Below are 16860 nucleotides of genomic sequence, written 5' to 3'. Positions count from 1 at the left end.
TCTCCTGCTTTCATGCTGAGGGCAGTTTCTTCTTCCTGTATTAAAAGTTAGCAATTTGCATTTACTATTTGAAGGTACTGGCCATAGGTTCTTTTTCCTTAACAGTTTTAATACAATTCACCCATTAACATGTGCAGCACTTTTTACTCTATGCCCAGAATTATGCATCTAAGTCAATCTCAGAACATTTTCATCCCCCAACAGGAAGCCCCATATGCACAAGCAGTCATTCCCATTTTCCCCACCCTCCCCCAGCCCCAGGGAGCCACTTTTCTCTCTCTGTGGATTTACCTGTGCTGAACATTTAATGTAAATCGAGTCACTTCATGTAAGTGGAACAGTCTATTGTGACTGACTTCTTTCACACTGAGTAACGTGTTCAATGTTTGACCACGTTGTGGCCTGGGTCAGTACTCTATGCTTTGCTATTGCTGAATAATATTCCACTGTATGGCTGAGACCCTCTGTTTACCCATTCATCACGTGATAGACATTTGGGTTGTTTCTGTTTTTTGACTCTGACTAGTAATGGCGCCGTGAATATTCCTGTAGGAGTTTTTATGTGGACATTTGTTTTCACTTCTCTTACGTGTGTGCCCAGAGAGCAGAATTGCTGGGTCATTCATAAACCAAATGTTCAACTCTCTGAGGACCTGCCAGGCTGTTTTCTAAAGTGGCCACGCTGTGTTACATCCTCACCAGCAAGGGCTGCGTGCTCCGCTTCCTCTGTGTCCTCATTAGTGCTTGTTACACTTTTTTTTTTATAACCTATTGTAGTGAGTGTGAAGCAGTTTCCCCTAGTGGTTTTGACTTGATTTCCTTTACAGCTAATGATATTGAACACCATTTGATTGTGCTTATTGGCCATTTGTAAATTTTCTTTGAAAAATACATTTTCAGATCCTTTATTCACTTTTTAATTGAGTTTCCTTTTTATTGTTGAGTTCTAGGGGTTTTTTTTTATTTGAAGATACAAATTCCTAATCAGATAAATGATTCTAAAAAGTTTTCTCCTGTCTATTGTTTTTTCACTTTCTGGATGGTGTCCTTTGAAGCAAAGTTTTACATTTTGATGAACTCCAATTTATCTCTGTTTTCTTTGTTCCTTTTGCTTTTGGGGTATTATATAAAATCTGAGGTATTTTATTTAAACTTTTATATATAAAATAACTTAATTCTTAGGACCCATTCTAGCAGACAGGTCCTGTTTTTGTCCCCAGTCTATGGATAAGAGACTGTGATGCAGAAAATTTCACTGACATATCAGTGTCACAGCTCAGTGACAGGGAGCTCAGACCCTCATGTTTGTCCCCAGCATCTGTGCCCTTCACCACCATGCTCCACTTCTTCTTGGAATCGTTATTGAAAAAGTCTTTCCTTTTTTGATTTCTTGTTAGTTTGTTTTCTCATTGGGGACCTCATCACCTCATTTTCCTTTCGGATATCAGTGTAGGTTTATTTTAGGTCTCATGTAGGCAGAAGCATTGCTGACATTTAACTTCTTTATTACTCACTCTCCAGTGATGATTGTTGCTAATTGACTTAATCAAGTCATCCTTAAGTCTTTCCTGCTCATGACACTAAAAACAGAGTCATGACTTACAGAATGCTCAAAGAAAAAAGTACTTGAGTGATTTTATTTTTCTAACCAATCAAATAAAAACCACGGTGTTGACACAGATTACAAGCTTTCCAGAATAGGGTCACTGTCTTCCTTGGGTTTCATTTGTTTGGTCACAGTGTCTGGATAGTGCCATGCTGTCCAGCAGTTTTGTTAGGATATGGTGCTCATAAATCATTGTAAGGACAGAATTTTGACAACAGACTGTGTTGTTCATTTCACGAGGGAAAAGATCATATAGAAATACTGCTCAGATCCATTTTAAAATTAAGCTTGGAATTTTGAGAAGAGTTCAAGAAACATACACAGCTCTTTTTCCCAAATTTTAGATCTGTCTTTGATACATTATGTTTACATAGCAGAGTAACTTATCAACTAGATTTGACAAGAGGAGTGTATTATTGATTATTTGCTTTAGTTGAAATATTCTAACTTTCATAAAGTAATCAGTGCCCATAAATGAACAAATATGTTTGTATTATTTTGCAACATAGGACCAGACTTCCTATGTTTCTATATAATATATATGACTGTGTATTTTAATCTGTCTGTCAGTGTTTTCATAGTTTTTCAGCAATGTTGTAACTTTAGAATTCTTCTGAGAAAATCACCCGCGATTCTAGTGCAGTTTGTACAGTGCATCCTGTCTTTTGCATGGGATTCCACTGTCCCCTCAGTGAGGACTTTCCTCTCCTATTGAGTTAGTAGCAGAGTTAAAGGAACTGTGATTTCTAGGCCTTCGCTTTCCATGTGTTTGCCTTTGGCTGTCAATCACGATTTTCCCTTTCTTGAGTTTTCATTGTTCCATTAGAATTTTTTAAAATAACTATTAATATGTTGCATCGGTCTCCCTAGAAACTTGATTTGTTTGTGCTTTTCAGTTTTCAATTTATGAAACGTGTAAATGCTCTCTTGTTTTTAAGTAGTACTTTTTCACTAGATATTTGTTTATCTCTTAATAGTTAAAATATTTTTTCCCAATGAATGAATCGGTGTGCATGTTTTAAAAGATACCTTACTTTTTATTGTTCTTATTGTAACAGTTATATTCATTTTAGAGAATTTAGAAAATAAGGATAAGCACAATAATAACTTAAAAATGGCATCTAACCTCACCTGGAGATACTGTTGTAAGGTTTGAAATTGAGAATTACAAGTCCTCTCAACTTGTTCTTCTTTTTCAAGTATATTTTGGTTACTGAAACCCTAGAATTCCCATATGAATTGTAGCAGAACTAGACAGTTTCTGTAGTGGAGCCCGCTGGGATTGTGATCGAAACCACGTTGTATGTATGAATCGCTCTGGGGAGCATTGCCATCCCAAGAGCGCTGTCTTCTGATCCATGAATGTGCGTGGTGTCTCTGTCCAGGTATTTAGGTCTTCTTTAATTTTTTTCAACAATGTTTTGAGTTTACAGAGCATTATTTTACTTTATTTTTCTTTGCCTTTATACTGAGGACAAGTGTGCAAGGTACCGGGATCAGAAGTGTATTTCAGCCCCGTGACTTGCTGCCACGATGAACGCTGCACTCTTGCTTGGCCCTCTGTAAAATCTTGCACAAAATAGGACGTCAGTAACTCTCTCGAATGAATGATAATATGATTGTTGATTGATGATTGAGGGTCCTTGTGATGATGTCTTTTTCCCAGCCTTTCCCCTCTTCTGAACTATGCCCTTTCTCTTCCTTTCCTCCAGCCTGGTTTTCAGCCTGCCTGTGGCATTGATTTTCCCTGCCTGAAGATTCTTCCTTTCACTGGTTCAGGATAATGTTACATATGGGCTGTAGAAACATGCTAGATGACAAGAAAGAGCAAGTCCATTTCATGCTAGTATTTTTAGATTGTGTTATTCTTTTTTCGATTGAAATTAAATCAGGCTGACCCCCTGAGCCCTCCCATGAGCTCTTTCCACCTTCCTACAAGTGATACTGCTCTTGTTGCTGCATGTTCCCTGCCCCCAGCCTTGGTTTTGGTGTTGAGTAAGTCACCATCACTGGAGCCCTCTCTTTAAAAGTTGAAGAGAATATTTGCTCCTTCTCTCTCATTGGGGACTTGGATGAAATGAGTTACCAGATAAAGAATGGGCCCCACCTCATTCTGAACCCCGCTCTTTCCGTTCTTTTCTCCAGGGGAAAAGAGTACAATTCAACAGTATAAAGATTGATTGTGAGCTAATGAGATAGACAAGACAACCGATCATTTATTAAATATCCTTTCATGCTAGAAACAAATGTATTATACACACAAACAGCACACAAAGTACGGTAGTACCGTGGTTACAAACGTGGGTTCGAGTTCGAGTCCTGCTCTGGAGTGACCAGTCCTGGGGGATGGAGAAATGGTAGGTCGGCTTAGCCTCTCCAGGACTGGTTTTCTGTCCTGCAGAGACGGGGCTCACTAGGCGTCCCCCCCCGTAGAGGTGCTGTGGGGTGTAAATGATGCGTGTGGGCAGCCCGAGCACAGCTGCTCGTTCCTCGTAAGTGTAGGATCGCATAGCTTTTGCTGTGACGGCTTTATGACCGCCCCGTGTAGACTCTCAGTGCTCCGAAGGGATGCCTTGTGGTTTGGAGATGGGATTCTCACTTCTGTAAATACCCAAGGATAGTGTTATTGGGCCCCGCTGATTTGAATCTCTTCTTTAGAAAATACATAATGTAGATATATTTTTCAAGCATACGTGCTTTTTTTCTTTTACTATTTAAAATTCTATCCTCTCATCTCTTGATGTGACTTTTCATGGAATCCAGGAAACAGCCCTAAGCTACCTGCCTCTTCACAATTCTCCGTGGTGGTTTCCTTCCCTGACTAGAAGAGGCTTTTGCATAGGAAATTTTATTTGTTCCCTTTTCTTGGAGACTCTCTGTCTGTCTGCCCATCTCTCACCTCTCAATCTGTCCATTTATCGACCCACTGATTCTTCTGACATGTTCCAAAACGCGTTTCAGGCAGCTTAAAGAAGAACAGATACCAAATAAACAGGTGAGAAAATGAGGTCAAGTTCATACAGTGAAGCTAGGAGGCGAGTCTTTATGACGGTTGTAGGCGTGAGACACACGCCTCTTCCCTGTGACTTACAAGATGGACAGCAAGAGTGTGCCTAAGGCTCCCAGCAGACACAGGGAAACAGGGTTTGTGGGAGATGCTCATTGACCGTGAAATAAAGAAGTGGCTGAGCTACTTAGGCTTAGAAGAATATTTTGAATGTCTTCCAAAATCAGAGTATTGCATCTTTTCTTTTGTGAGAGTTCTACATATAGTTGGCTACATTCTATACCTGGAAGTTTCTCCAAAACTGCTTCCCACGTGAGTCCCATGGCTCGGGAATGGGGTGGTTCTGCTCATTGACGGGGGTTGGCCAGAAACAGAAAATGAGAGCCTCAAAGGAGCCTGGGATTTGTCAGTTATGTTTTGTCACTGCTGTAGAGTTCAAAAAATGCTTTCACAGTTTCTCTCCATCTGAGGCAGCAGCGTGCTCTCTTCCCAGCATCAGGAGCTCAGGGCCACGGGATGGTGGGGGCTGACTGCACTGCCGTCAAGACAGCTGAGCTAGTCACTGCAGGTGTGGTTCTTTTACATACGGCATTTCATGTTCCTTACTAGAATTTTTCAACAGGAAGTTAATTAACTGAGTTAATTAACATTTCAACATCTTTGTTGAAAAGACATTTATAGGCAGAATATAAGCTGTGTAGACTTTAAAAACCATTTCATTACTGAAATTTCATTTGGGAAGATACACAGTTTATCTTATATATGCCTCTCTTAAAGTAACAAAGAAACCAGACAGGAAAGGCAGAGGATGGTTTCTGTTCTTCCTCTCGGCTTGCAGGTGCCCTCACGCCCAGTAGCATCAATCCAGACACCAGCACTGACACTGGCCGTGCTCAGAACTACCTCAGCCCTGAAGACACTGCTGACAAATAGAAGGGGGCAGCGCCCTGTTAGAGCTGGTGCTGTCACTCTGTGGGTCCTTATGTAACTGTGTAGTGTTAATCAGGATCGCCCGTTGTACATTGTGTGACGCTGCTGTCTTGTCTCCTACTTACTTGTTTCTCTAAGTATTCATGTATTATTCTCCAATGCGTGGTACTACACACCTGAAAATGCTTTTTTCAGATGAAAAAGAATGTGCATTTAAAATAATAAGTCTGAAAAAGGGGGCAAAGTTGCTATCCTGGTCCCACTATTCAAAGATAATAATTAACACGTTAACGTCTTTTTTCTGTTATTTTCTTCAGTGTGTATCACCTCTGTCATAAAAAACCAGAGAGCACTCTGTGCCTGTTTAATGTGTGGACACCTCCATTTTCCATTTGGCTTATTATATGTTTTTCTACAATATTCTATCTCCAATGGAATGATTTTTGATGACCAGTATAGCATTCTGTCTTGTGGAGTCATCGTCCATTTTACTTCGGACTTAAATAAACTTTTAAATTCCAAGTATACTTAACTGAAATACTAAAAAGAGAACTGTGGTGGTACAGGAAGGCCCCTACCTCCCTTCCCCTTATTTCCTGAGAGTAAAAGCTGTTGAAAATTTGGTATATATATTTCATGACCCTTATGCCTATGACATACATATATACACACATATGAGAATTCTATATATACGTGTGTGTATATATGCTTTATTTAAAAATGAGACCATACTATATGTTTTTCTGCTGCTCGCTTTATTCACTCAGGTGTATATCATACACGTCCTCCCACTCCAGACTCACCCAGTCCTTTCAGAAAGAGTGGAGGGTTCTCCTGAAGTGCGGGTGTGGTCTCTTGTCCACGGACACCTTTGGTGGGAGAATGCTGTGGACAAGGCCCTGGACCACGGCGAAACGCTGGCTCCCTCAGTGCTCGCAGGTCGCTGTGATTTACCGCATCATTGTCTTGATGGTGGACACTTAAGTTTTCTCCATTTTCCACTGTCAGAAAGGATGTTTGACTGGCATCCTTCTTGTACAGACATTCCTATGATTTTGTATGTGTATTCCTTTAGTTAAGGCTTCTGGAAATTTAGTCCCTGGATGTGACATTTACATTCATCACAGACTCCTTTCAAGTGACTCTAGAAATTCCTTCTCCAGTGGTGGATGAAAAGATGTACAATTACTTATGTAACCAATTCTCTATTGCTGGATATGATTTCACTTCAGTTTTTCTTCCCACCATTGTAAACAGTGCTGTGTAAATGCCCTGATGGGTACATCTTTTTGGACTGAATTTTTTTTTTCCTAAAGGAAACAATTCCTAGAAGTGGTGTTGAGTCAGTGTGTACGTAAGTTTTTCAGAGTTTACATATCCATTGACATGTCGTCCTCCGAAAATGTCACTCATGGTTTGTTCTCCCACAAATGGACACTAGCTAGAATATGTATTAAAAATATTTGCCAATATGATGAGCAAAAGTGCTTTTTCATTGTTTTAGTTTGCATTTGATGACCAATGAGGTATTGAGCATTTTTTACTCATTAGCCATTTGACTTTTTTAAAATTAATGATACCTTTTTTTCCATTGCACACATTTAAGTGAAGGAGCTTCTTGTTGCTTTGTGACAGCTCTCTGTATGTTATGAACATTAACCCCTTGTCTTCATCAACATGTATCACAGAGCTTTTTCTTATCATTTCTTGCCTTTCATTTTGTTCAGGAGGTTTTTTATTTTGGTTGTGTCTCAAAATATTCATATGATAGTAAATGTCTTCCTTATGGGTTTTATCTTTGACATTATTCTTAGAAATAATTTCTTATAATGGAATAAATTTCTTCTGTAGGTTTTTTTTAATCTCTAACATGGAGATGATAATAGTACTTGTTAATGTAAGGGTAAGTTGAGTTGATAAGAGCAAAGTGTTGTATTTGCTGTTATTAGTACTTTTTAATATTTATATCACTGTCTGTAATTTATCTTCTGCTCCTTATGACAGGAATAGGATTTATTCTTTCCAGGTGATTCTCTGATTGTCCCAGGAAATTATTGAAGTCATACTTTTCTCTTTGATTTGAAATCCCACCTGTACAAAATACTTATGTACACTAGAGTCTCTTTTTGAGCTCATGGTTCCTTTCTGTCAATCTGCCTTTCTTACTCCAGCACCATATGTTATATATTGTAAAAATTTATTTAATAATTGGCAGTCTGAATTTTTTTTGATTATTTTATTCCATCCTAAATTTTCTTGTCTAGAATTATGACTTTATTATTCCTGAAGAATTCCAAAATATTTTGTTCAAGTTAAAAAAAACAGAATGGCGTTTTCATGGGAATTTTTAGTAAGTTTTGAATTATTCTAATGAGAACTTACATCTTTACAAAACTGCCTTCCTCCATGCAATTTGTTGATGTCTCTACATTCACACCTCTTACTTTACCCCTCAGTAGAATCCTGAAGTTTCTCCATTTAGAACATGGCCATTATTTTTGAATTTATTCCAGATTATTGTTTATGTTTTTGTCAATTTTGTGAGAATTTTTTGCTATTATATTTTTAAATGCTTAAATCTGACATTTAGAAAGGAAGATTAGATTTGTAAATACTCACTTTGTAACTTGTCATTTAAAATTGTAAGTATTAAGTACTTGTTCCAGAATCCTTTCTTTTTTGTTTTTAAAAATTTGTGTCCAAGGTTCTCAAAATGGTCTTAGCTAAGTGGTATAGGTGGGGAGACAAATGGAGAGAGGTTGTGAGGCTCATGTACAAACTGTGAGCAGTTTCATGGCTACCTTTAGGCTGGAGAAGCCACAGAAGAGACCAGATTAGACCAGGGATGGCTTTGTATGCACTTGAAAGCCAGCTTTCCTGCCTGTATGGTGAAGCCTGGTGGGCGTGGCAGGTAGATGATCAAGGTCTGATCAAAGTCATTGGCTGCACAGAGCGCTGTGTCTGTGAGAACTGGTGACCATTGCCATGGGAAATGCTTGGTGCCAGGAACACTGCAGAGGAGCTGGGGAGCCTGTGTGTTAAGGATTTTCCAGTCCTGGGAGTGGGAAGCTCAGACTGCATTCAGATCTGAGTTTGAATTCATCCTCTTTAGTTTACTGGTCCTCTGACTTTTGTCAAGTTATACATCCTGTTTGAACTCCTGTCTCTCAAAACAGGAGAATTACGGCCTGCTGCTAGAGTGTTTGATCAGGGTAAATGATTTGTGTCTATAAGATGCCACGTACAGTCACAAGCTCAGTAAGAATTGGGCTGTCGCTTCTTCTTCTGCAACTCAGTGCTCGATAAGTCATCAGGGGAAAGCGAGTCCCTAATTTATATGTGGTGCAAGGAAGAACAAAACTAACGTCTTGCCTTTCCCTGGCAGTATTCTTACTTCTTTGCTTCATGTACCTCTTTCCTCCTTTACTCTTCTCTTTCACCTCCTCCACCAAGTTCCTGAGAATCTCTCAGAACACCAGATCCAAATTACTTTAAATGTTGGCTCATCCCCATGAAATGACAGTGACAAAAAAAGCTGTACACATCCCAGACTTGATTGTATTTGATTTACACACACACACGTACACACACACACACACACACACATCAGGCTACCTCCCATTTGCTGAGGGAGAAGGACCACTTTTTCTGAGTTTTCATTTACTGAGCGTGAGAGCAAAGTCTCTTGAGCAGAATTTCGCCTGGCTTCGTGCATGGTTTTTTAAATTGGATTTCTGCTTTGTGTCCATAGAAATATTCTCCTCTTAGAAGAGAGGAAGTGGAGACATAGATATTCTGCTGAGATATTGGTGTCATCATATTTGAGTTTTAAGGGACTTAAGACAGCATAGAGTCGTAATTTTTATGGGTGAGAATCCATGATGGTGTAACTTGGACAACAACCTGGGTCTCCTGCCATCGTGTCCATGCGGGTGAAGAGGCAACTGGGTGGGGGATGGCAGGGAACCTTCTTGCTTGAGTTCCAGGGTCTTGTTAGTTTTCATTGCTCAGCTGCCTTTAGTTTATGTCCATGTGGCTTCTCATGGAAAGGTCACTCTGTACTGATAGACTGAGTTTCTAATCAGCAAAAAGCTCTGGACCCACTCATATTTTCCAGAGTTTTTCTTCTGACCTGCTGACACTTTATATAAATGAGACCTAACAAACCACTGGATATAAAATCCTTATTGTTATTGTTTTCCCTCAAGTTCCATAGGAATGGGGTGCTGTCTCAGGCTGTCTAAGGCTAGATCTGAACAAATATAGGGTGATAGGCTGTGCTGCTGGACCCTCCCCAGTCGAATTGGTTTTCCACCTTAGTTTTTAGAATGAGGCAGATGAGTTCAAATCTTTTCTTTACCAGTTATTAGCTTTGTGACCTTGGAGAAGTAACTTTACTTTTTTGAGTTCCAATTTTCTTTATCTGTAAATAAGTTCTGTATTTATTTTATGGTTTTTGTTTTAGAATTGATGAGCTAATTCCCTCATTTATACCTAAAGTACTTATCGCGTGGTTGTATGATGGTTCCTTGGTAGTTGATTACTAAGGTACTCGGCAGTGAGAAAGGGGGTGGGGCCCCCTGGATCAAAGAGCTTATATTCCAGGATATGGTTGTAAAAGACTGGATTGCAGTGGATTTTTAGTAAATGTCCATTCCTTTCCTAATCCCCATTGATTGTGTATATATCTTTATACTAATTTACGAACAATTTGTTTTTGTAATTTAAATCTTTGTAGTATTTAAAGAATGTAACTATAACAAAAATACGTGAAATAAAATGATTTGACTATTATTTTCCTTTCAATAGGCAAAACAAAATAAAATAGAAAAGAAAAGAAAAAGTATTGAAGGAGTAGAAATAATTTTATTTCCGTGGAATTAACTCCCTATATTATATTTTTCCGTTGTGTTGTTAAACAGCATATAAAATTGACAGGTTGTGACTTCAGTGTTGATAGCTAGGTGAGTAAACTTTCTTTTTGTGGTTGTCTTTGATGAATTATTTGCACTAGATCATAAATGATGTACATGTTACATATTGGAAACAAGGAAACAGTGGATAAATACTACCTCCAATGCACTCATTTTGTTACCGAGTCCAAACTCGTTCTGCTTGCCACATGACAGGCCAATAAACTGGGAGATGAGGAGTTGGAGCAAGGAATAGTGACTTTACTTGCAACGCTGGCAGACCCAGAAAACGGCAGACTGATATCCTCGAGATCCATCTTCCCCAAGTCAGAATTCAATCTCCTTTTATAATAAAAAGGGGCTGGGTTGTGGTTGATTGTTGCATACTTCTTGCTGCATGAATTGTTTGTCCTCTGAATCCGCTGTTCTTGCAGGTGTCCATGTGGATCAAATCATGGTGCCCCTATAAAACCTCCAAAAAAACAAAGGTTATTCTCTATTTTGCAACATGCCATCTCTACAGAAGTGCAGATGAGCTAACATTTTTAAAGATCAGGGCCAGGAGAATAGGCTTTCCTGTAGATTTCAGGCTAAAGGCAACTTTCTTTTACAAATGGTGCAGATCTACCAAGTCTGAGCCTAGAAAACAGGGCACAGGTTTAAAGCCAAAGGAATAGATCAAACATAGGGTCAAAATTGTTCTTTTTTATTACAATTCCTTTTTCAGCTTCATAGATAATTTTAGTAAGAAACATGAGCAATTTTGTATTTTTGCTTCTTAATAACCGATAAGTGGGCCAACAATATTTTTGTGAGCAGGGATGCTGTGCGGGCCCTGGTGTGACAGCAAACTCTTGTTGGGGTGGCCAACCCTGCAACATGTCTGATGCCCCGTGAGTGTTGGTGAGGGTCCCCCTAGACAGGGGCTCTCTTCAGGAACCAGCATATGGGCATTGTCCTCTGGAGACTACTTTTTCGGCTGCAGGAAATTTTTTCAGATACTGTGATTGAAAAATCACTCCAGCTGGGGATAGTTAGGGGAAAAAGGAAAAGGAAAAGTGTTTGAGTAGAGTAGAAGAGTAGGACATAAGATCACGGATCCTGAGTACTTGGCAGCGGGACCTCGGGAGAGAGGGGAGCACAGGTGGTGAGGGGCCTGGCTCCGGAACCAGCTCCTGTACCTGTCCCCGCGCCCAAGCCACATAGGTTTTAATTGACCTGGGCCACCTCTCTGGGCTGGATGTCACCCTGGGCAGAACCTTGAGAATCGAAGGTAAGGGGTGGGCAGCACTCACCTAGGGGGTCACTGAGGACTTCGTTCAAGTCCACAGTGCCTTTCTGGTCATGTGTCTTCACTTGTCCTTTATCTCAGGATCTGAGGAGGAGGAACAAGGAACTCAGGGAAGGATCCAGGAAGATATCCGACTGTGTTAAGAGAGGACAGAAAATGTGAAACGGGGAGTGAGGACACTTGCAGCAAAGTAAAATGACTTCACAACTATTACTTCAGAGCTGCAGGTGTAAGAGAGCCTAAGCCTGTCTCAGAGTGCAGAGGACAAGCGGAAAGGAATGGTAAAATTTCCACTGACAATTGAAATTTTGTTAAATAGCCTGATACTGTTGTTTGCATCACTTGAATGAATGCAGGCATATTTCTTTGGACAATTACAAGTTCACTCAAACCCACCAGCCCCTCTTGCCCCCATCAGGGATGGGCTTTCTCAAGCACAGTGCCCCTCCTGCTTGGGTGGAAAACGCTGCGTGTCCTCGCCTGGGGCCGGGCTGCTGCAGGGCACTGAGTCCCCGAGGCACGGCCTGTGATACACGACTGGAACATCTCTGCTCTTGACTGGGGGCCTCCGTTTCCCCTGCAGTGTAAGAATGCCGGTGACTGAGTTAGAAGCATGCTTCCAAGCTGTCCGTGTCCTCGGCATCCAGAAGCGGAGCCTGGAAGCTTCCGAGTTTCTCCAGGATGCGGTCTACTTTCACCTTCGGCAGGTGAGTGCATGTCCTTACACAAGTGGAGGAATTACTGCACTTTTCCTGGAAATTTCTCACCACTAGTCCATCTGATTTATCTGTGCTAGGATTCAGTATGGCCTGCTAAAGAATCTGGAGTGAGATCATGAAACCCTGATGAAGAGGATTATTTATTTCATTTCTCTATATGATAGTCTTTTACTTTTAAAATTCAGAATGATTCTTTCAGGAAATTTTGGTGGGGTTGGAGAATCAACTTTGCTGTTAACATCTTTGCTACCTGTTGCTTTATGCCTCTCACCTGTCTTCTGTCACTTGTGAGGCAGTTTCATTTGTGATTCTGCCCGGGTTGTTCATGTTATAAAATATAAATTCTATAAAAGTACAGTCTCTTTTACTCCGAAGACATTCCACAAATACTCCTTTAATATGGGTGTGGTTTTAAGAAGACAAAATCATTAGAACATATAATTGCAAGTTGCTAGTGCAAAATCCCCAAATCAATAGTCTAGCTAAACATCTAAAATCTTTCTAATCTACCTTGGATTTGTATGGATAAGTGAAGCAGTTTGCTAAGAACACAAGACCAGGTTTAGAATACAGGCTGGTGTAGCTCAGCAGGTCCTCCCAAGCTGATGCTCTGCCAGAGGGTGGGGCCGAGGGAAAAGGGGGTGTCCTGCCCTCCCTGAGCTGACAATTTTATAGCAAAGACCTTCAGCAGGTGAAGAAATTGGGGTTTCTTCTAAGAACAGTGAGTTTGAAAAGAGTCCCAAAAGCACGGGAGTGGCACAATCCCATTTGTTTCAAGTAGGGGAGAGTGGCTGTGGGGCCACTTGGGAGACTCGTGAGTCCAGGTGCGCAGTGTTGGTGGCTTCCACTAGAGCGGTGGGACGGTCATTGGGTAAAAGCGAACAGATTGAAGGCACGTTTAGATGGTAAAAAGTAAATGATTAATTCTGTCTGTGAATGTAGGATGGAGTAAGGCCCAGGTTTCTGTGTGAATTAATGAGGTAAATGATGCTCCTGCGGTGATCTGAGGAGGAAAGCTGCAGAGGGAGTTCTGGGGGAAAACTGAGGAGTTCAGCTGTGGGTAAATTTAAAGGCTGTTAAATGTGTGGTCTGGGAGCTCAGGTGAGAGCCTGTAGTGAGTAGGGGGAGGGGAGAGGGACTTTCAAATCATTTTGTCTTGTGAACATACAAATAAATATGAGTAATGACTCACTTAACACCTCTATATTCTGGATTTAAAGCCCAGTAACATTTTGCTATTCAGACTGCAGAGGTTCTTAATTTTTTTTAATAGAAATAAATAGAAACAAAATATTGGAGTTAAGGAACATCTTAGAATTGATGTGTGTCCTTGTTTGTATTTTTATACCTCATCTGTTTATAACCATAATCTACAAAAAGTTAGCTTGCTTAGCATAAGAGTTTAACAGAGGGCCTTGACACACACTGTTTGGGGTTGAAGCTGATCTTCTTGGGCAAATTATGTAGCCTCTCTGTGCCTTAGTTGCATCTTCTGTGACTGCCCCCGGGCCCCTCATCACAGCAGATTTCCTAGACTAGATGTTGGGAGGGAGGCTGCTGAAGGGAATAAGAAGTGGCAACTGCTAGGGATACTGAAGACAGAGACAAAAACAGGTTAAAACCGATATATTGAGTAAAATTACCCTCAAAAGAGAAAGAATCCCGCAGTGTTTTGAGCCACTTAGCGTCAGAGAAACAAAATCACGTGGAGCCAAAGCTCTTGAGCATATGAGTATTGTGGGTGGGAGGGTGTCATCAGAAAAGTTTTGAGAAAAGGCCTCTTCGTTTCCCTTGACGTTTCCAGTAAGGATGGGGAGCAGAAGTGAAAACCCCCTGCTTCACAGTTGAAGGTGCTGTTTTGTGCGAGACTGACCAACGTTTGGAGACCAGTCATCAGCGGTGGTGGCAAATGAAGAGGCTTTGGATTGGGTGGGGCACTTGCTGTGACTTTCAGGTGACCTGTTGGCTGGGGGCTGTGAGGAGGGCAGTAGGTTTACAGGGTGGCCCGGGCATACTCCCTGGCTCTGATGCTGCTGGTCTGATTAGCAGACCTGGGCACCTGCAGTCCTAATGGGGCAGCTCGGGATGTGGCCTGGGACACCTGCCGTGCTGAGGGCGAGAAGAGGGCTCCCCTGAGGGGGTGTCCCTGTGGAGAGTGTGAACGTCTTCCTGCAGGGAAGGAAGAGCCTCTGAGCAGGGGGCCGGATGCACAGGCAAGACCAGCCTAAGCACTGAGTTTTCTGGGAGCCAGAAGTCATACAGTGGCCCAAACCGCCTTGTTCCTGCGAGACTGGAGGGAAAAGATGCTGAAAAGACAGGCTAGAGTCAGACCCTGTATTGGATTATGAGTGAAGGAAAGGACTGTTCAGGCAGACACGAGAAAACCCTGTGGGCTTCCCAGCTGGGGCGTCACGCCGAAGGGAAGAACAGAGATATAGACTTTGCCACTTATTAGCGGTGTGACTTTGAGTAATATCACCCCACCTCTCTCTATATATCTTCATCTGTAAAGTGACAGAGTGACAAGCTCGTGTCATCAGAAGGCTTAGTTTAGCTCTGATCCTCTTTGTCCAGTCCTCTCAGTGCTGCCCTGCAAGGTTCTGCAGTGGCTGCTCTTACCCTGAGAAGGGAGGGCGTAGAGGGACATTGTAGCGCCCGAGGGCAGGAGGGGGGTGCTTTAAAACTAGTCATGTAACCGCCTGCAGCTGCAGACCTGCAGGCAGTTTGGTTGACGGTCCTTGAGAGGACTTGGAGGCCTTTGCGTCATCTTAAGTCTTGTTTTCCCTTGGGGTCCGGATTTGCCTTTGCAGATTGATGTTGAAGCTTTGGGCTTCTGGCAAAGCTGTTTTCAGAGATGGATATATACGTAAAATATCGTATAAAATAAAGTGATTTATTTAACTTGTGCGACTTTGCAGCTGTTGGGAAGAGCTCTGTTGGCCTGGTCCCCACGGAGTACACCAAGGGTCAGCAGAGCATTCGGGAGGGCAGGTAGCCTGCAGTGCTGCTGCGGGGTTTCTCCCCAGCAAGGCGCTCTGCTGAGTCGACTCTTCTATGAGTTTGGTTGCCAGAGGAGCAGACAGAAAGTTAATGAGTTCTGGAGGGATTGTATAATGACAGGAAGAATGAGGAAACCGTAGAGTTTCGGGACTAGAACACGCTTTTGGTTCCTGATCCAGTGTGTTCCATTACAGAATTGATGAGTTGTGTCTATTCTGGGACTTCATTGAAATAAACGTTCAGCCTAAATGTTAAGGGATTTGATTTATTTGGCTGGAGGACTCGAGCCGGGATGAAAGCCTCTCAGATCACTCTGAGGGACTGCTCCCAAGAGGTAGGGGAGGAGCTAGGATATATAGAAACTAATTGGTAATTGGAACAATAAAAAAATTGCTTGTCATCTAAAGAAAACCAGATATCTCAAGTTCAAGTATTAAGTGCTTTTCTATGTATGGTGGGAAGCAAACATTTGGGTCATTGAATTCATTCCTTTGGCAAGCCCTTGGCTATCTAGGGCCAGTATCCTGTACTTTCTACACTGAGTCCGCTCAGAGGGCATCTCTGTGAGTGGCTGAGAGGCCGGGCTTCAGGCCTCTCCTCGCTGGAGTTTGGCAGCAGCCGCTGATGACTTGGATTCAGCATTCTTTTTTTACTGACATGGTTGCAGTATTTTCATTCACAGTGCTCCCCCTTGGTCCTTAATTCGACCAATATTTTGAGAGACATTTCATGACCAGTTTTGTCCCACGGTGCTACGATGGCTCATTCCTAGTTCAGGTGAAGAATCTTCTGAATTGCCATTCAAGGTGTTAGATTTTTTTATTAGGCCTTGTTGATACTAAAAGTTCTCTGGATCACCTGTCTTACTAGTCTATTATGATCCAGGAAGTGTTGACACTTCATTGCTCATTCCCATACCTAGAATCACACTATTATATTTATTTTATTCAAAGTTATAAATTCTATCTGTTTCTTCAAGATGTTTGGCAATCATCAATCTTGTAGGCCTAGTTACACATTGGGAAATGTAACAGACAACAATTTTATAAAATAGGATATAAGTAATACAACTGGTAACGTTAATAAGGTCACGAGTAAGAATTTAATAGTTGAGAAGTTGTATTTTTGGGTTAAAATTTTGTGTTTCTCATTGAGTTTGATCTTATGAGAAAGTTCATATTTATTGTCAGGCTCACAGCAGGTATTAATTGGCCAGGTGAAATCTCCCACCTTGTAAGATCAACAGTGGCCTAAGCAGAACTATAATTTCTTTTGAGAATAATGTTTCTGAGGGCTATCTAGTTAGAGCCTTGTAGTAGGGAAACCCACCAAGGTAACACAGAAATACTAGACATAGGTAATTTATCATAAACTTAACAATTGGAGTAGTTCAT

General features: G+C 41.3%; 1 protein-coding gene and 1 pseudogene across 13 annotated transcripts in view; one reads left to right on the top strand and one right to left on the bottom strand.

The window, feature by feature from the left end:
* LOC140692795 (anoctamin-6-like) overlaps positions 1 to 16860 on the bottom strand; it is a 363584-nt pseudogene that overhangs the window by 117460 nt on the left and 229264 nt on the right.
* The window catches only part of LOC140692797 (trafficking protein particle complex subunit 9-like), a 59583-nt gene that overhangs the window by 19460 nt on the left and 23263 nt on the right, over positions 1 to 16860 (top strand). For 4 of the 13 annotated variants that reach the window (XR_012068383.1, XM_072957070.1, XM_072957073.1 and 1 more), the window contains exons 2-3: positions 11829 to 12028; positions 12331 to 12454. Coding sequence is in view for 8 of the 13 variants with exons in the window: in XM_072957070.1 (XP_072813171.1) it covers positions 12361 to 12454 (94 nt within the window). In the remaining 5 variants the exon portion in view is untranslated. Of the gene's footprint in view, positions 1 to 11828; positions 12029 to 12165; positions 12455 to 12543; positions 12798 to 14270; positions 14543 to 16860 lie in introns of those variants that run through there. The other 9 variants (XR_012068382.1, XM_072957068.1, XM_072957069.1 and 6 more) reach the window with 6 other exon arrangements.

Source organism: Vicugna pacos, unplaced genomic scaffold, assembly GCF_048564905.1.
Source record: "Vicugna pacos unplaced genomic scaffold, VicPac4 scaffold_17, whole genome shotgun sequence".
NCBI lineage: Eukaryota > Metazoa > Chordata > Mammalia > Artiodactyla > Camelidae > Vicugna > Vicugna pacos.
The sequence above is the reverse complement of the archived record's forward strand: the minus strand, read 5'-3'. Positions and strand labels throughout refer to the sequence as shown.